The 20,929-nt window shown below is 43.5% G+C and overlaps 1 protein-coding gene across 1 annotated transcript in view; it reads left to right on the forward strand.

The window, feature by feature from the left end:
• The first annotated feature begins 946 nt into the window (after window positions 1–946).
• The window catches only part of LOC143172104 (protein patched homolog 1-like), a 98,574-nt gene continuing 78,591 nt past the window's right edge, over window positions 947–20,929 (forward strand). Inside the window, exons 1-2 of the mRNA XM_076361359.1 lie at window positions 947–1,147; window positions 3,012–3,204. Coding sequence (XP_076217474.1) covers window positions 947–1,147; window positions 3,012–3,204 — 394 coding nt within the window. The remainder of the gene's footprint in view (window positions 1,148–3,011; window positions 3,205–20,929) is intronic.

The following is a 20,929-nucleotide window of genomic DNA, read 5'->3' on the forward strand; positions in this document are numbered from 1 at the left end:
AGAAGGCTGGATCTCTTTAAGGCTCCCCCTGAAGCTGGCGATGCACACACAAGAGTTGCCTGCCTGGGTGGTCTCTCTACTTTGGTGAGCTGTTGCTAAGCAGCTAATAATAGTCATGTTTGCTGAGTAATTTCTACCCTCCTCGAGCCAATCCGCCTCGTAGAAACCCAAGCCATCTGACAGCCCCGGGGGCGGGCTTTCAGCTCTTTTTTTCCTCCCTCTCTCTCTCTCACGCCCCCCCTTCCACCCCTCCTCCTCTTTATCCAAATGGAGAGAGTCTTTTTTTCTTCTTCACCTCATCTCTTGAGCCGAGGGGCTCCAGCTCGGTCCTGCCGCACACACGCCGGGGAAGAGCGCCAGGCAGCCGCCCGCCCGCCGCCGCGGGGCAGAGCGCGGAGCCTCGTCGGCCCCGCGGCTCGCGGGTAGCACCCCGGCGCTGAGGCAGTATGGTCCAGCGCGGCGAGACAGCGCAGCAGCAGCCACAGCCCGCCGTGCCGCTGCCGCGCCGCCGCTGAGCGCCGCCGCGGACAGCGGCTTCCCAGAGGCAGCGGCGGCCGGAGGAAGCGTTTTCAACGGGAGCGGAGGAAAGCGCAGCGGCAACCGGCGGGGGGGGGTAGAGGTCGCGCCTGCCCACCCGCCCTCCCTGGGTGCGGGGAGCAGCCGCCAGCACCTCTGGGACCGCACGCGATGTGGCAATGGGAGGTGCGGGGTGCGACTCGGCAGGAGCGGCCGCGGCGGCAGCCACCGCCCAACGCCCAGCGTGAAGCGGCCGCGCAGCAGCGGCGGCGGCAGCAGCAGCAGCAGCAGCCCGCGGTCTGCAGCGCCGCCAGCCCTCCGCGGGCCCCGTCGCGCTCCGCGGGCCACTACCGGGCTCCGGGCCCCGCCGCAGCGGCGGCAGCAGCAGCACCAAAGGCAACTCCCTCACCCCGCCGGCAGCGGCGGCAACATGGCCTCAGCCGTTAACGTGTTGGAGCCGGAGACGAGCAGCGGTGCGGGGGACGGCGGCCACCCCGGCCGGGCGGCGAGGAGCGATAGCGGGAGGCGGCGAAGGACTGGAGGGAACCAGCGCGCCGCGGCGCCCGACCGGGAGTATCTGCAGCGACCAAGCTACTGCGATGCTGCTTTCGCCTTGGAGCAGATCTCAAAGGTGCATTCAATCTCTCAGACTTTTTTCAGAGATATAGATATACGCTAGTACTATTATTATGGGGGAGGTGTTTTCTCGTGGGGGGTGGAAGGAGGAGATGGAAATGAAACAGCCACCAATAAAATGCTGGGAAAAAGAGAGGGACGTCTGTTACTCTAGTGCGGGAGAGAGTGCTCTCCTTCCCTTCCTTCTTGCGTATGCTTTCCCTGGTGTGTGTTTGTGCTGCGGAGCGCTCCTCTAGTTAAATTTCCCAGAGGCAGTTTCACTTCCCTCCCGGCCTCCCCCAGGTAGTTTGTGGCCCGCTCTCGCTTTTCCTCTCCCCTCTCCACTTCCTTTGCTTCTCTCTATTCCCTCGTAGCACTCTGCAACTTCATTAACACCGGTCTCTAACCGGAAAAGGGGAGAAAATGAGCGGCTGCTTTCTTGGCAAAAAGTTGTGCTTTTGCGAAGTTCTCCACCGAGTGCCGAAAACGCGACTACCCTCAGAGAGGGGTTCTCATAGCAGAGAAAGTTTGTAACGTTTACCCCAGCGTTCGGAGGAAAAGTGAAAGTTGTAAATAAATTACTACCTTAAATCTTCTGTGCAGGTCGTACTGAGTCCCCCTGGCTCACTGGCTTTATTGTTAGCGTGGAAACGCCGGAGGTGCAGGAGCGCGCTGGAAGCCCGACTCGGGGAGGGGAAGGGGAAACGGTCCCAACCGCTAACGTCTGCAAACCAAAAAACGTTCAAAATAAACAATCTCAAGAGATAATGCCTTTCTGCAAAGAGCATTTCATTTCGTCGAGTAGATTTCTAGGCTTTGTAAAAAGGGGAAAGGCAAAAAAAATCCACGTGGCTGCCCTCTTCCGTTCACAAATATTGTCGTAACTTACAGATGGCTGCTCTACTTCCTAATTAAGATCACACAGTGTCTCCAAACTCTATGGAAATTAATTGCTTATGATCTTACAGTACTGCTCACTACGTGGATCATGCATTTACTACAAAGTTGTGCTAAGGGCTGGGAATGGGAGAAATGGCAACAAATACCTACAAAGTAGTTTTCCTTCACCATCGACACCCACCACCACCCCTGCCATCAGCCCTTTAGAGGTCTAATGAGAACAGGAAAGGGGACTTTTTTTTTCTTGACATGCCTGTTGAGATTCATCGACATAGGTTATTTCTCCCCTAGAGCCATGAATCTTGCCAGCGTGAATGAGTGTGTTGCAACCTGAACTGGTAGTGGTGACTTGAGTGCAAGACAGTGATGGGCAGCTTAGGCAAGGAGCAGGCACACACACACTGTCTCATTTATATGGATTTCAAGCAGTGATCGAATCCCAAACCTGTGTGGTGGTTTAGCAATAGGACGGTTACCAGCAGGTACACATCTTGGCCTACAGGAATACTTAATGGTGGTTGCAAGCTGCTTGGCTGAACCATGGGGTGAAGGCCCTTCATGAAGGACAGCATTACTGTCCTTACTCCAAGGGACACTGTGAGGATATGAGGACATGAGGAAAAATTTCTTTACTGAAAGAGTGGTTAAACATTGGAACAGGCTGCCCAGGGAAGTGGTTGAGTCCCCATCCCTGGAGGTATTTAAAAGACGTGTAGATGAGGCGCTTAGGGACATGGTTTAGTGGGCATGGTGGTGTTGGGTCGACGGTTGGACTCGGTGATCTTAGAGGTCTTTTCCAACCTTAATGATTCTATGATTCTATGATTCTATGATATGAGCATTTATGTATAAATAATTGTTCTGCTTGCATTAGTGCTTGTAGGGGGGCTTTCCCCATATGCCCTCTTGGAATAAGTGTGCCTTGCCTGTGTCAGTGTCTGCCCCAGCCTCTTAACTACTAACCTTTCCTTGCCTTGTAGGGGAAAGCTACTGGAAGAAAAGCACCGCTGTGGCTGAGAGCAAAGTTTCAGAGACTATTATTTAAACTGGGCTGTTACATTCAAAAAAACTGTGGAAAGTTTTTGGTTGTTGGCCTCCTCATATTTGGGGCTTTCGCTGTAGGATTAAGGGCAGCAAATCTTGAAACCAACGTGGAGGAGCTGTGGGTGGAAGGTAAGTCCGAGATCCCCTTCTTTCTGATGCCATCCCTCCCCACATTGCCCCTTCCACCTCAGGAGCTGGATAAAAAGAGCTTGAGTGTCAGAGACTTTAAGAGTGTGTGCATGCATGTGTGTGTGTGTGTGTGCATAATGTATATAATAGACCTTCATGCTGAGGAGGGCCTGCTGACTGGGGGCTGGGCTGGCAGCCAGGGGAAGCCTACAAAGCGCTGGCTGTGCCCAGCGCTGTGGTGTTTTGCGAGGCTCTGCGAAGCTGGTGAACGTGAGAGATGTGTATAGGTTGGGAAGGGGCGGGCAGCAGGGCACTGGCTCTGGGTGGCACATACCACTTCACCACCCATGGAGGGCTGCAGGACAGTGGGCTGTGCACTCTGGGTGAGTGCCTGGCCTTGTTGCCCCTAGCTATATCGCTTGTCCACCCTCCAGCCCCTTTCTCTGGACAGGAGGGCTGCTGGCAGCGGTGTCTTTCTGACCCCGCTGCCGGAGACGGGAGGCTGCACTGCAAGGAGACCCCCCCTTTGCCATTTTGGGAGTGCATGAGGAGCATGGCCTAGAGGGGTGGGTGCCTGTGTGTGGTCCTGTTTTTTTGGACAGCTTTCAACTGTCGGGGAGAAACATTTGTCTCAAGGTTAAAAAAAAAAAAAAAAGACTGCTGAAGTGAAACCTGGCCTGGCCCGCCCAGAGGCTGTGGCTGGGCAGCTGGGTGTGGGGTGGCTGTGGGCACTGCCCTAGGCCAGAGGGGAAGATATCCTCCAAAACCAGCCAAAAGGCTCACCCGTGTTGCCTTTGTGTTGGTAAGCACCAGTGTAGGAAGGTTGCTTTGGTAAAGGAGAAGAAATTGTATTGGGAAGCTGGGGGTTTGTGTGCTTCCTTTAGAAATAGCCCCACCCCAGCATGCGGGTGGGGGAATGTGGAGCTGCTGCTTCCCTTGAGGGTCTGGAGGCAGTCAGCATCACTGCCCTCCTGCCCGGGGGCCTGCTCAGGGTTACTCTAGTCTGAGAGGCATGACTCCAGGTTGTCATTTTTTCTTTTCAGGGAGAAAAATATTATTTACTTAGCATCAGATTCCCTCTTTAGCTGTGTTGATGTAAAACCAGACTGACTTTGTTGACAGTGGTAGTTACTCTGGATTTATGTCAAAGTAGCTTGCAGCAGAATTTGGCTTATAAAAGTTAATACAGAAAACTGCATAAGTAATCATTAGTAAATACCTCTGTGTGTGTGTGTGTGTTGAGAATTTAGTGCTGAGTGCAAAGTTACCAGCTATTATCAAGGTGGTCTGTCTTGCCCTGTGGACAAGTTATAGCATATAGGACCAGATTTTATCTTTGCAGATGACAGCCGTATTGGTGTCAGGATGAAGTTCATGGATCATTTAGTGAGTATTGTTCTTCCTATTTTGAAAAATAATGTGCTACTAATTGAACTTTTTTGGTACATGTAGTTGAGGAGCCCAAAATACGATGAAATCAGCCCCCACAGCCCAGAAAAATAGAGCAGGCGCTGCAGGATCCCACCCATAGGCAGAGATGTACATTCAGAATCTGTTCTGGTTATTAGGTGCTGTGCACCTTAATTACTAATGCAAACAGTTGTGAACATTCTTTTTTCCTCAACATTTCTTTCTTAATTCCTTGCAAGATTGTTGTGGCAAAGTTTCTTTTGTCAATTTTTGCTCTTACTTTTTTGTCTCTGCCTTTTTATAAGTGTTTGGTAAATAATGTTTGATTGCAGTCCCATCCAGCACCTCGTCCCTGAGGTTTATTATCCTGATATTACCAGGGTTCACTTACTAGGAAGGGTAGTCCCATCTTATGCCACCTGCTTCTCCTGACAGTTTGATAAAAGAAACTGCTTGCTGACAATACCTGTGTGACTGGCCTAGCAGTAAAAATGCAATTCTCAAGGAAAAAATCACAGAAACACAGAATGGTTGAGGTTGGAAGGGATCTCTGCAGGTCATATGGTCTAACCCCCCTGCTCAAGCAGGGCCACCTAGAGCCAGTTGCCCAGGACCATGTCCAGATGACTTTTGAATATCTCCAAGAAGGGAGATTCCACAAATTCTCTGGGCAACCTGTTCCAGTGCTCAGTCACCCTCACAGTGAAAAAGGGTTTTCTTATGTTCAGACGGAACCTCCTGCATTTCAGTTTGTGCCCAATGCCTCTGGTCCTGTCACTGAAAAGAGCCTGGCTCCGTTGTCTTTGCACCCTCTCTTCAGGTACTTATATACATTGATGAGATCCCCCCTGAGCCTTCTCTTCTCTAGGCTGAACAGTCCCAGCTCTCTCAGCCTTTCCTCCTAGGAGAAATGCTCCAGTCCCTTCATCATCTTGGTTGCCCTTTGCTGGACTCTCTCCAGTATGTCCATGTCTCTTGTACTGGGGAGCCCAGAACTGGACACTACTCCAGGTGTGGTCTCACCAGTGCTGAATAAAGGGGAAGGGTTACCTCCATTGACCTGCAGTTAGAACCTGCTGTATACAACACAGGGCAGTCCATGATCTCCTACAGAGGTCACCCCTGCAGCATCCCCCCACCCAACCCCTGCCAATTATTTCAATGCAGCTATTACATTCTAAATCATTGATAGGTCTCTGTCAAGTTCCATCTTGACAGGTATCCACGTCACTGCTCAGGGTTGATGCTCATTGCTGAAAAGCTCATGCATCAAAAGAATAACTTAAGTATTTAAAGTTCCTCTTTCACTGAGTTAAAACTCTTAAAGATGAAACTCTAGTTTAGTCTAGAATAGTGCGACTATTCTTCGGTCACTGAGAAGGTAAAGGGTGAAACCTGAACTCATTGAAAGCAGTGGCAGAACTTGGAATTACTTTAGTGTAGCCAGGCCTTCGCCCAGCATTTGTACAAAACTGTACCAGACTAATACATGACAAGTGCCCCCACTCTACCTATTATGGGAAGGGCAAGAGGAAGATCTTGTTCTGTAGAACTGGCACCCCCCTAAGTTGTAAGAACGTGGTTCCTTTTGCCTTTCAAACTTCAGAGGAGTTTAATTTACTTGAGGCTCCAGAAAATTAATCTTCATTATTATTTCCAAACTTATCACGCTGTGTCTAATGTCTGTGCCAGAATGTGCACTATAAATCCTTGTTTGGAAGGGTCTGTTTCTTTTTCTGTTGGAACATGTACACTTAGACAGGGCACTGCCTTGGTTGCACCATTCCTTTCTTCCTCTCTTCTGAGCTTTGAGTGAATTCCTACACCCTGGGGATTTTGCTGGTTATGAACAGGTTGAGATGGGCATTTTTTTAGTACTGGAGAGCTTGGAGATTTTGGTTCATTAATCCAGGAGTGAAATAGAACAGTTGAAAGCCACATTATTTTCTTGTTCCCTATGCCACTGCTGTTGAGCAGGAACAGAGGGAATGTAGGTAAGCAGTAGGGCTAGCTCAGCAGTAGGGCAGGCTGCTGCTGGAGTTGTGGCACCACCTGGAAGTGTTGATGAGTGGTTTGAGGTCTGCTAGTTCCTATTACTTGTTAAGTGGTCTCTTTTGTAGAGAATGGGCCTTCCTTTCTCATTATTCCTCAGCAGAGCTGGGTTCAGACAAGAGTGAACTCTAAAAGCCATGGACACTCAAACTTACTTTCAACAGAGAATGCATTAAGGAAAACTCCTCACTCATCTATTTTCATGATTTATTTTTTCTGTGGGAAGAGATGGTCCTACAACTGTTACTAAATAGTATTTGTGGTGGCTCCTCAGAAAGGTAGTAATACACACTGTGTATACACGTAACAGTTCTTGACCGCTCAACAAATTTAAAGGATATTACATGCAAGTGAATGTTTCAGTTATGCATAACTGTTAGGAGGCTCCAAAATATGACAGCTTCCAGGTGTATGAATTGACTGATTCCTTTGTTTAGATTATGCTCCACAGCAGATGCCTATATTAGTGCTGGCTGGACAAAGCTATGGGAGATTTGTCTGGTTTCCACAATGCCATGTTTATATTTCATTTGGATTTCTCCTTCAGTGCTGACCTCCCTATGACCTGTTAGAGTTGTGTCCACTGGGATGCTAATTTTACTGTGTCTGCAACTGCTTTCCTTTTGGTGTCTAATGGAATATGTTCTTATCTTGATACTCATGGATTTTTATGCATGACTCTTGTTAACATAACAGTGAATTATGCACTTCAACCTATGAACAGTCAGGTAAAACTGTGCTTGCAAAGTTTTCTGCCCCACAGCTAGCTATTTAAGAATATTCTGATTGGTTAAAATACTGTTTTGGTTATAGACTTTGCAGTACTGTTCCTTGTCAGGCTTTTTCTCCTGTGTATAGAATTAAGTTCAGTCTTCCAGCCTTTGCACAGTGTTTTTTCTCTCCAAAGATGATGATGTGGCTATACATGGTCCTAGCTGCTCTTTTTGGAGTTCAGTAGCAGCTAAAGTGCAGAATTTTACCGAGCAGTTCATTATTCTTTGTCTACCCCATGTGTTTACCCTACAGTTGTATATATTTTCTTAATCTTATTTATCTTCAATATGCCTTTGCTTCTCTTCGTTTCTCTAATCATTCCAGTTTTGTACTATGTAGAAAGTCTTTCCCTATTTGTGATTGTTAGTAACTCTATCTGGGAAAACCTGAAGAAGCCAGTAAAACTCCTTAACGGCTAAGTGACAGTTCTACAGTAAGGAGTGTAGTCTCCTGTCAGAGTTTAGAAAGATATAGATACACAACTTCTGCTATTACTGGTAGAAACTATGAGTTTCTACTGTTGATGCTTTACTGAGGGAGCAGATTTCTGAGATGGTGCCTCACAAGAGAAAACTCAGTGCTATGGAGTATGATTTGGAGTCTCCATCCTTGGAGATATTAAAAACCTGACAGGACACAGTCCTGGACAACCTGCTCTAGCTGACCCTGCTTGAGCAGGGGGGGTAGACTAGATGATCTCACGAGGTCCCTTCCAACCTAAATGATTCTGTGATTTCTGTGTACTGAAAATGCATAGTATCTTATAATAGCCACTTTATTTCTCTGCCCATGAATCAAGAGGGAGAACAGGAAAATGTTTGGCTCCTGTTTTGCATGATCTATGCTATTTATTTTTCTATTTACAATATGCTAAATATGAACAATGAATGCCAGATGTTCATCCTTGTTGTTCATCCAGTGATGTTGACTTGTAATAATTTTGATCCATTGTGTATTGCAGGGTCTTACTAGAAATAGGTGGAATGGAATTACAAGGAATAACTTTGAATTCAGAATTAAAAAAAAAAAATCTTATTCTTAGCTGTATAAACTTTTTTTTTTCTTTAACAGGAAGGTTTAATAACCATAAATACAATTTACTTGCTTTTTTTTTTCCCCTGTTATTTTTATTCAGCATCACCTCAGTTGCTGTAAACATCCTGAATTTGGCAGAAATTGCAGTTTTCTGAGGTAAAAAGTCCTTTATAGAAACTGCTGACCATATATATATTTTCATGTATGGGAAGATTTTAATTTTGTTGTTTAGAATGAATGTCTTGGCTTTAACTTCTGCTTGTTTTTTTGAAAACTTAGTTGTTTCAGTCCTTGAGCAAAATATGAGGTAAGGGAATGAGGAAAAACATAACCGGACTCCTACAAAGATGCTGTTCCTTTAGAGAATCATACAGAACTTCATTCCAGCTTCAAATATACAAGTCTTCATTGTATATTTGAAACATCTGTATATTGCTCATGTGCAAGAAAAAGCTGATATTTTAAGGCACATGTGCATTGTTGTGCACCCGTATACCTGAAGCTGGAATTGAGCCCTTGAACTATAATATGGTCTTCATTTATTAACAATAAGATAGATTAAAAGAAACAGCCTTCTCTTGTTTACTAGTCCAATGCATTTCTACTTTTCAGTCAGTAACCAAAAGCTAAGTGCAACGAAGTAGAAATGAGCACTGTTAAGTCAACTTGTATGATTCCCCTCACCCCCCAGAATCATTGCTTAAGGGCTTCTGGCCTCTAGCTCAGGAATCCTGCCCAAAAATGCCAGATGTATTACACAGTCAAGTGTTGCAATGTAGTGTTCTGTGCCATGAGATCGAGGTGGTCCATCTATTTAAAAAAAGAAAAGAAAACAAAGGGGGAAAATCCACACACTCTGAAATAGGCACAGTAGTTGTAATGTTATTTGTGCGTTTGGCTGCACAGCCAGTATTTTAGAGCTGAAAGAGCGAAAATAAATTAGTGCTTTCAACTGGCAGATAATAATAACTGAAACAGATGCTAGAAATCAAGATATGGCTTGGCTGAGTCTGCTTAATTTAAACAGGGATGTAATATGTAAAATATTAGAGAAAAGTAAAGACCTTCACCATGTATCATAGAATCATAGAATCGTTTAGGTTGGAAAAGACCTTTAAGATCATCAAGTCCAACCGTTAACCTAACACTGCCAAGTCCACCACTAAACCATGTCCCTAAGCACCACGTCTACACATCTTTTAAATACCTCCAGGGATGGTGACTCAACCACTTCCCTGGGCAGCCTGTTCCAGTGCTTGACAACCCTTTCGGTGAAGACATTTTTCCTAATATCCAATCTAAACCTCCCCTGGCACAACTTGAGGCCATTTCCTCTCGCCCTATCGCTAGTTACTTGGGAGAAGAGACTGACACCCACCTCGCTACAACCTCCTTTCAGGTAGTTGTAGAGAGCGATAAAGTCTCCCCTCAGCCTCCTTTTCTCCAGACTAAACAGTCCCAGTTCCCTCAGCCGCTCCTCATAAGTCTTGTTCTCCAGACCCCTCACCAGCCTTGTTGCCCTTCTCTGGACACACTCCAGCACCTCAATCTCCTTCTTGTAGTGAGGGGCCCAAAACTGAACACAATATTCGAGGCTCACCAGTGCCGAGTACAGGGGCACAATCATGTACTCACGCACATGGAAGCAGAGTAGACAAAAGATGGGAAGTAGGGAAGGCAGAGGCATAGGGTTCTTCTTGACCTCATGCTGTGTAATGGAAAGACTGAGTGTGTTACCGCACCTTCTGGATATAAACATTGCAGAGCTGTTCTTGTTTTTAATTAAATATCCTTTGGTGTGTATTAACGATTAATTACCTTCCAGTGTGCTTATCTTCTTCAGATTCAGTAGTGAATATAGGAGGTTTATTTGCACATTTTTCCATTTTGTATATGAACATGTCATTTCATAACACTTAAAAACTAGTTGAAAGGAGATTCCGCAAATCTGACCTGAAAGGGAAATTGCCAAGGGTGATGCAATAATCAGATTTACATTTGGGTTATTGGACAAATCTCTGAGTTGCTGTAGCTTCCTTGGATGTGTGCAGAGGGGAAGGGGTTATAGGAAGTTATTTGTATGTGATAAATTATATTTAAATAGCTACAGGAATGTAATCCCAATGCAGATCTGAGTGTAGTCTCCTTAGTGAGATAGCCAGAAGAAAAATAAGCTTTAGGAACTCATTTAATCTCTCCCTTCCTGCTGACACTATGATAATGTAAAAAACCCACCCATTGCAACTTTAAATTTTTCTTTGTAAGTTACCTTTTCTATAATGGCAAAAAGAGTACAGTTATTTAAAAGAGATATTTTCCTGTGCTAGTTTTCCTGGAGGGTGTTTCTTGTGCATTTCTCTTGTTTGATTGTCCACTTGGGCCTGATCGTGATTTCATTTACACTGGACTTATTCTACAGACTTCTTGAGGAGGAGTTATTCCTCATACTCAGAAAAGAAGCCCTTGCTGTTTAGAAACTGATGCTGTTTAAGTGGTAAATAATAGAAAATATGATACTCTAGTGCAAGTTATTAAGACCATGAAACAAAATAAAACTGTGTTTATTATGACTTTCAACTGTAGATAAAAGCTAGCAACTCGAGAGAATTGTGATCAGGCCTAAGCATCTAGCTAGCTAGCTCTTTCTAGAGATTTGGGGAAATAGGATGACCTTTTATATTCCTTTTTTTTCTTTTTTTTTTTAAATAGGTTACAGTTTCACATGGCTGGCAAAAGAAATCTTTCCCCCTTTTTGTTTCCAACACCAATTGATTTATCATTTTGCTTGCAAGCAGACTTAGAATGTTAGGGCAGGAACACACTCACTTTTTTTCTCGTAACTTTTTTGTTGAGGACCGAAAGCAGTTGACTTGAATAAATTTTTCTGTGGTCTGAATGAAGCCAGCAGCGTGGAAAACTCTTGCCATTCAGGTCCATCTGAATGTACATTTCAGCCACACAGTAAGCTGTATTGGTAGGCAGTGGACTGCTAAATACAACCATTTTTTGCAGCAGAGCGTTAGACAGGTGATTAGCATAATTAGCACAGAGTAGGCTATACATATGGTAATGTTAAGTGTGTAAATGCCAGCTGCGGTGTAAAATTTATGTCAGGGGTCGACAGGGCTGTGCGAAAGTATTGTGTTACAGCTGCAGGTCAAAGTCTCCATTGCTTTACCTCCTTTTCTCGTGTTGGTGAATGTGCTAAACTGAAGAGAAAGACAGGCAGAAATATAACAGATAAGGCTTTGCACAGAACTGGGCTGTTCAATCAAGAGGGACTGCTCTTAAAGAAAAAAAAAGAAAAAACCCAAAACTACACACACACATATGCAAAAAAAAAAGTTCCCCTCTTTCACTATAGATTTTGTTTTGCATCATGCAGGCTACAAATGTGTTGCTGTCTTTGCGTGATGCCCTTATGATGGGGGGAGGGGTATCTTTGGGGAGAAAGGCAAGAGTTTGGTAATTGTGCTTTAAGGAACAAAAGCAAAAAAATTGAATTTTGCTTCTCCTTTCTGCATTCCAACCCACAATTTCTTTTTTTGTCTCTGTTACTTATTGCACTTAGGGTCTAGGAATTAAATAGCCTTGAAGGTAACAGCATTATATGTAATAAAATCTCAACAGTGCAACAATCTTCAAGTGGCATGACTGGTTTTAGAATAAGTGTCAAAAGTTCCTCTGTGGTTTTGTGTGTGGGTTGCTACACTTATTCCCCAGGTTCCTCCCACCTCCTAAACCACTAAATTTTTTATAAATTTAAAATTACTAATACAGGTTTCTTGTTTTAAAGTAATACATCATTGAAGTGTACACGTCTTTTTAAACAGCTGATGGGGAAATCTGTAAATTTCTTTGTTGCCATAAACTGTTCATTCATATATTTCACATTTGCAACTTTTTTCTTTTGTATTGTTTTGTAGTCAGCTATAAGGAGTGGTGGTGTTGACAGAATATAGTTCCCACCACACTGACCTTGTGATGAAACTTCCTCACAGCCGCAGGGAGTCCTTATGAATCAACCCCTAATCCAGCTAATCCTGATCGCAACAAAGTCATGAAAGTGGTTCCTGGTGATGTGTGTTTCCCCGCACAGATGCGGAGAGAAGGAAGTGTTAGAAATAGATCAGTCCAGAGTGATGTTCTTCATAGGCCGGGGGAGCCTGTGTGTGAAGCTGGGGGCTTCCATTGTGTTCTGCCCCATGCGGCCTCAAGTGGAAAGACAATGAAAGGAGGCCTCGCTGTATAATGGTGAAAATAGTGCTCAGTGCTGAGGGGTGATGTCAACTCCACAGAAAGTGAGAGAAGGGAGCTGGGGGTTAATGTTATGCAACAAGCTGAATGCACTGATAGAGAACGTATATTGCAAGCACTGACACTGTCTTTATGTGGATTTTAGGAGGTCTTAGCTAATTGTACAGAAATTGGTTTAATAAAATCTCTGGTATTTTATATATACTTGCTACAGCAGGGGCATTTTTCCTCCTATTTCTAGAGATTCTAATAATTTTGGATTTAAAGGGAGAATAGATCATTTTTGCAATGTGGTAGGATTGGTAGTGAAGTAAAATTATCTGAATGATCAGGCTAGCCAAAAGTAGAAAGTAAAGATTGTTTTGTGGGGTTTGTTTGTTCATTCGTTTAACTTTCTTTTCCAGTTCTTTGTGTTTTAGAATAAACTTAGACATATGGTCACACTCTCAGTATATCTGACAGGAATCTCTAATTACATTCATACACAAAGTCAAATGTGCTCTTTACTGCTTGGTGTGAATAGCAAGCAAACTAAGAGAAATGGGCCTCTTGACAGATGCAGCACTGTCTTGGGAGCTGGTGGCCAGTAAGAAATATTGAGATGGGGGGAGCCGTGACAGGCAGCAGGTTCAGTGCTGGGGGGAGCGGTGACCTGACCTGATTGTGTCCAACAGTGAGAACAGTTTTGCTTCAGTGCAAAGCCATTCAGAAGGAAGCTGCTTAGGCAACAACAGATGGTACAGCAAGCAGCTGGTAGGGAATACTTGGAAGAAACTGTACCCTGTTTCATAATATGTTCATTCCTTTCATTTTTCTATATGTTAGTTTTGCTGTCTCCTAAAAACATCATTTAGGAAATGGTATCCCCATAGAGGTTCTGGATAAAGAATTTGTCTTGACTGTTTTCTGTTCCTTTAAAAATTTGTATTCAGATTTTGTGCTACTCCATATACAGGTTAAATTTGTGCCATCCCAGGAGTACAGCTGAAAAGGCTTAAAAATGCTGCTTTTAATCACACAGGAAAACAATTACATATTTGAGGAAAGGGCACTGATAGGTTAAATGAAAAGTTGGATCTCGAGGAAAACTGACATCTATGGAACGACACAACAAATTGTTTTTGATGTATTACCTAGCAGAAACTCTTAGTCAAGTCAAAGTAAGTTAAAACAATTATATTCCGATGTTTTAAAATCATTAGGTTTAGACCTTGAAGTCCATTACATACTCTGCTCAGCAGAACTCCTGGAAACTTTAGAGCAACGAAACTGGTGAAGGGTCTAAAGAACAAGACTTATGAGGAGTGGCTGAGGGAACTGGAACTGTTTAGTCTGGAGAAAAGGAGGCTGAGGGGAGACTTTATCGCTCTCTACAACTACCTGAAAGGAGGTTGTAGCGAGGTGGGTGTCAGTCTCTTCTCCCAAGTAACTAGCGATAGGATGAGAGGAAATGGCCTGAAGTTGCGCCAGGGGAGGTTTAGATTGGACATGAGGAAAAATGTCTTCACCGAAAGGGTTGTCAAGCATTGGAACAGGCTGCCCAGGGAAGTGGTTGAGTCCCCATCCCTGGAGGTATTTAAAAGATGTGTAGACGTGGTGCTTAGGGACATGGTTTAGTGGTGGACTTGGTAGTGTTAGGTTAACACTTGGACTTGATGATCTTAAAGGTCTTTTCCAATCTAAATGATTCTATGATTCAGTCATTTTCAGTATGATTGAGGATTTTGGCTTGCTATTAAGAATGCACGAATGTTTTCTTAAATTACTGAAAAGTAAAAAATTTGGTTTTGCTCCTCAGCTGGTGTAAATTGTCATAGGACCATGAACTATTAGAGAGTTACAAGTCTATACTAGCTGTAGACCTTCTCCTTGATTTCCAGGAAGTATCAGAGTCTGGAGTCCTTTATTTCTTTGCTGCTTCACCCAGAAAATTCTATAGTTTGACTTCTCCACCAAAAACTGTGGCTCAGCTCTGACCTGAATGGACCATGTCTTTGGAAGAAAGGATACTTCACTCTCCATATCCATTAATTTCTCAGTCTCTTTGTTGAAATGGTCAACAAGGATACCAATTGTGATGGGTGGTTTTCTATAATATGGACACCTGCCCACTAGGAAATGGATTGAGACCACCAATTCATTTCACATAAGCTACTAAGTAGCTGTCAGATTGTAAACAACTTGTGGTCACTGTTGTTCCTGGTTGGATTAGAACTAGTGACCCAGAGGTGAATAGCTCATGTCCTGTTACCAAGGACATGTGTCCCAGCTCAGTAAGCAGCTACTGGATTTTATATTTAATTGGAAAGTTTGAATTACATGTACAAGTTTTGTCTGATTTGTATTCTTGTGCATTTTCTTGCTTCTTATATTTTTTATTCAGTTTGTACAGTTCTTTTTTTTTTACTGCGCTTTCTCAACCCAATTTCTCAAGCCAGAGAGGCACCAAGGAAGTGCATCCAAAATATATAATTATTTTTTTAGCAATAAATCTATTTTACCTCATCAGAAATATAATTTTTCTGGCTTTAGGTAATACAGATGCATACATGTAAAATAAGCTTTTATTTGATTTTTAGAAATAAAAGGTTTTCACCCTTAAAGTTGCGGAGAAAGTTTCCCAATATGAGGTGAGGCAGCTGTTGTTGGACTGTCTTCCTGAGTCTGCAGAAAGCTTTGTGTCCTTGTCACTGCCCTGAACTTTGTCAAACTGTGACAGAATGAAAACTGATCTTTGATGTCTGTTTTTATTTTTGCTATTTGTAACCATGTTAGCATTAATGAAATTTGTAACAGCAACATTGCAGTCATCCCCAGCATGTGTGAGGAACGTAACTTATATCATATGATGGGTTGGGAAATAAAAAGCAGTCTTTTGAAGTGCTTTGGTGTTTTCTGTAACTTTATTTTATTTGTAGCAGACAGTCTTTTTCCCCCTCTTTTTTAAAGCAGAAATTAAGAATCTGACGTTATCTAATTCTTGGTGTGACAGAAATGGTTGAGATGGTCACATTGATTTTCCTATAAGCCAGTGGTGTTAAAGAGAGATTGGAGGTGGCTAAGTTTTCATATTGGGATATGATGACATTCTAGGTAGATGATGTCCTTTTGTTGGACCTTATCATGGGGGGGGGAGTGTAGTGTCCATCTGGATGCTGGAAAAGGAAATGGTAGAGTGCAGGCTGTCTTAACCTGGGCAAGCACAACTGTTGCCATTACAGGTGAACTATACATATGTGGGTATGTGTATTAAGCAGAGTAAGTGCCATGCAAGAGAACCTAAATGCAGCATGAGACTTCTGACTGTCCTTAGTCCAGTGCTAGCATAGATCATGTTTAATTACATGATAAAGATTATCTTTTTTCATTGAGCTGTTGCACAGCCCATTGAATGATTATGTAATCTCTTTAAGACACCGATTGCTTACTATTACGTTCTGGCTCCTGTAGCTCATCATTGCTAACTGATGTGTTTGTGGGGGTTTTTTGATAGCTCAATTTCAGGCACACCCTATTAAGCCTTTATTTTGCACAATGAAATAAGTGAGCAGAAAAATCAGTGCAGGTAGCAAAAATGTTGTTAGAATATAACCCTGATGGACTTGTGAGATCTGTCCTTAGCATTGTTAGAATATCAGAACATACGTGATAATGTCTTACAATCAGTAGTCAATAAATTCAGAAACTGACCATGTAAACCAAAATCAGTTCTGACTCTACAAGTAAACAGCATTTAAAAGTTTTAAGAAGCATACATGCCAACCAGTCCTGTTTCTTGTGCTGAATAACCTTAAATTTCAATGAAAGCATTTTGCAAGTCTTTCAGGCTAGCAGTTTTACCTCTGTACTCTGCCAGTCAGACCTAGAGAAAGTATTGTTTAAAATAATTCTAAGGAAGGCGCTGTCTTACCTGTTCTTCTGTTAGGAAAAATCAGGTTGCTAACTAATACTGTCTGTGTGCAGAAAAAATATATTCTGTTGCTGACAAAGAACATGATGAGCAGCACACACAAGCTCAGACATCCAAGAGAACCCAAAGACAGAACTCCCTTGAGAGCAACAGGAAGCTTTAAATCAAAAGGCCATTATTTTTACATGCCCAATAAGAGGCAGGGTAATCTTCATAACCTGCCAGAGAACTTCAGCTCTTGTATCTTGATTTCTTTTTAGGAGTTTTCAGTCCTGTGTGATTAATACTTGGCTGTTATGTTTTGTTGTCATGAAGTATGTGCTCCTTTATCAATTCAAATGGAAATTGTCATTGATGTCATTAAGTATTGCCTTTTGTTATGTGACAGGTATAAACTTTTCTAATCCTGGTGCACACTTAGGGAGCTGAAGCTGTGGCTGTCTGGTTTATCTGCATACCATTGTAATGGACTGAAACTAGTTTTGTTCTGCTGTTTTTGAGAAACACCACTATACACATGTAATAGAGTTATAGGAACAGTACAAAGAGAGACTAAGCGAGAAAGAGAAGTAGAAGGAAGCCCTTAACAGCAGTCAAAGTTGAGAAAGACATACTATGTACAAGGCTGGGAAGAGGGGTAGAATGACGGAGACCCTTTCTGGTTACCGTCCCAGCAGGGAGAAGGTGCTGAATGGAGAGAAGGCAGGGTGCCTGTAGCTTCCCCATGGGCACTTGCCCACTGTGGAGTGCTGGAGGTGGCATGGCATAGGAGAGGCTGCGTAGTCTTCTTGCAAGTCCAGATTGTTTTTGTCTTCCTCTGCACACTGCTGCTTTTTGGGTTGGATAGTAAAGGTTAAGTCTCAGGTGACTGCATTGGGATATATTTCTCAGTCTTTGCTTTTATATGGTTACCAAGTCATGAAAGTGGTGGTGGGCATATTTTATTCCTCTCTAGTCCCATTCTAGTGATAACAGGTATCGCGAATTGCAGATGTTGCCTGCATCGGGCATTGCTCAAGCAGTAATGGAAACATTATAAGGGGCACTGATCTACACATCTGATTTATCAAAAAGGGTCAGTATCCTTTGGAGGGATGAAATTTATGTGAGTTGTCCATTACTATTAGAGGTATGATTTCAGTGCTTTGAGTTGTCAATGTAAAAATGTTGGACCAGACTGCTCTAATGATACACATTTACAATACTGGAAAAATGGAAAATGTGGTGTCTCTCAAACAAAGTGGAAGTGTGTTCTCCCCCCACCCGCCAAGTGCTCAAATAGAAACACCTTAAGGCCATAGTCTTTACAAGGGGAATTTTCCTGAAAATTTTGCCCTGTTCAGGCACCTCAAACTGGTCACACAAAAACTGAGGCTCCAAAACCAGTAAGTACTTCTGGAAATTTTGTCTTTGGTTTCTCAAAGTCTGTCTTCCACGTTGGTAGGCGAACATTTTTATCCCAAGTGTTTGGCTCCCAGGAATGTTCCTTTTTATAGAGAGCTTGTTCTCTATTAAGCTATTTGTAGTGCAGTTGTACACAAAGTAGCTATTGAATGGTTAGTAAAAGTAGTGTTCATATCCAAAAAAATAAAACCACCTCAGGCTATATGTTGCAATTCCAGTAGCTTGAAATGAAACATTGTGAGGTATCCTGAAAAAGAAATAATTTCATTCCTTGTGAACAACTAAACAGCAAATTAACAAGTAATTACTTTTGGCTGTCATTCATTGCCTCCTTTAGGATCAAGATCTGCTAGTGTAGCAGAGGTCAAACTTAATCCTAAAACTACTCAGTATGAAATGGACTGAAGTTTCTAGTAGCAGGTTCCAGAGTTTTTTATAAGCATGTTAATGTAATACCATGTAAATGTTGAACATTAATCGTGAGAAAAGTATAGGTAAGAAAATTACATTTGAGGTAGAAATGAGTACATGAACTGAATGACCCAATAAATTCAAAATTCTTAGAGTCAGTGGAAATCTCTCAGTCAGAAATTGTGCCAATGAAAATTATACATAGAGTTTCACACTTGTGTCTTTGAAAGGTGCATCACTTATTCCCTCAGCAAGTTTGCAGATGACACCAAGCTGAGTGGTGCAGCTGATTTGCTTGAGGTAAAGGATGCCATCCAGAGGGATCTTGACAGGCTTGAGGAGTAGGCCCATGTGAATCTCATGAAGTTCAACAAGGCCAAGTGCAAGGTCCTGCACCTGAGTTGGGGCAATCCCTGATATCAGTACAGACTGGGGGATGAATGGATTGAGAGCAGCCCTGAGGAGAAGGACTTGGGGATATTGGTAGATGAAAGATTAGATATGCACTGGCAATGTGCGCTTGCAGCCCAGAAAGCCAATCGTATCCTGGTCTGCATCAAAAGAAGCGTGGCCAGCAGGTTGAGGGAGGTGATTCTCCCCCTCTACTCCACTCTCGTGAGACCCCACCTGGAGTACTGCGTCCAGCTCTGGGGACATCAGCACAAGACATGGACCTGTTGGAGCAGGTCCAGAGGAGGGCCGTGAAAATCGTCAGAGGGCTGGAACACCTCTCCTCTGAAGAAAGGGTGAGAGAGATGGGGTTGTTCAGCCTGGAGAAGAGAAGGCTCCAGGGAGACCTTATTGCAGCCTTTCAATATATAAAGGGGGCTTATAAGAAAGATGGAGAGAGACTTTTTACCAGGGCCTGTAGGTACAGGACAAAGGGCAACTGTTTTAAATTGAAAGAGAATAGATTTGGATTGGACATAAGGAAGAAATGCTTTACGATGAGGGTGTTGAGACCCTGGAACAGGTTGCCCAGAGAAGTTGTGGATGCCCCATCATTGGAAGTGTTCAAGGTCAGGTTGGATGGGGCTTTGAGCAACCTGATCTAGTGGAAGGTATCCCTGCCCATGGCAGGGGGGTTGGACTAGATGTTCTTTAAAGGTCCCTTCCAACCCAAACCATTCTATGATCAGTGTTGTGCAAATGTGTACTAGATGCAAACAGTTTTGGTTTCCTGAGTGCTTCTCACTTAAGATGCACCAAAGCATTTTATTGTGTGATGACTGGGTGTTGTGGTTTAACCCTGGTAGGCAGCTAAGCACCACACAGCCGCTTGATCACTCCTCCCAAGCAGGATGGGGGGGAGAATCGGAAGGGTAAAAGTGAGAAAACTCGTGGGTTGAGATAAAGAGTTTAATAATTAAAAAAAAAGAAGAAAAAAACTCCCAACAACAAAGAGAGAGGGGAAAAAAAAACCCCAAAACCAAGAAAAACAAGTGATGCAAAAGAAAACAATTGCTTGCCACCAACCAACTAATGCCCATCCAGTCCCCAAACAACAGCAGCCCCCGCCAACCTCCACCCCCCCAGTTTTATTGCTGAGCATGACGTCATATGGTATGGAATATCCCTTTGGTCAGTTGGGGTCAGCTGTCCCAGCTGTGTCTCCTCCCAACTTCTTGTGCACCCCTGGGCCTACTCGCTGGCAGGGCAGTATGAGGAGCAGAAAAGGCCTTGACTCTGTGTAAGCACTGTTCAGCAATAACGAAAACATCCCTGTATTATCAACACTGTTTTCAGCACAAATCCAAAATATAGCCCCATACAAGCTACTATGGAGAAATTTAACTCTATCCTGACCAAAACCAGCACATTCTTCACTCCTTATTACATACCATTTACATCATGCTCAGGTCCTGCACTATCCAATACGTCCTCAATAATCAACTCCCCCCTTCCTGTCCTTTGATATATACACAGATATCATTCCCTTATGTCCGTAAAATTTTCATAAATGTCTGTTGAGTTTGTTTATTCCATGACTTTGGGCTCCATCTGTTATGGTGGTCACTCAGGACAGGAGAGGTGGTGTGTTGTGTGGAGTTACTGGGCACCAAAGCCAGCTCAGGTCGCATTACTGCTGCACTTGCACTGCTTCTTGTGAGGCTCATCCTGACCAAACTGGGACACTGGGACTGTGACTCAAGTGCTTGGTAACAGGATATAGAGCCTTCACCTTTAGTTCATGGGTTCAGGTCTACCTCAAGTTAAGGATGACTAAAACTTCTTACTGCCTGACAGCTGTTTATTGCTCTTGGGGAAGAAGATGTGATTGTCCTCAGATAGATCTTAGCAACATGGTGTCCATATTGACAAATTACCGCTCTCTGCAGGTTCCTGAGAAGGACAAAGTACTTTAACCAGCTTCCATTTAAGTCAGTGGGGAAGTTCAGGAGGAGCAGCAATGTGCTTAATGGTACAGGAGACTGACTTGCTCAAGTCACATCTCCTGTGTTCTGGCAAAGA

This window comes from Aptenodytes patagonicus, chromosome W, assembly GCF_965638725.1.
Source record: "Aptenodytes patagonicus chromosome W, bAptPat1.pri.cur, whole genome shotgun sequence".
NCBI classification, from domain to species: Eukaryota; Metazoa; Chordata; class Aves; order Sphenisciformes; family Spheniscidae; genus Aptenodytes; species Aptenodytes patagonicus.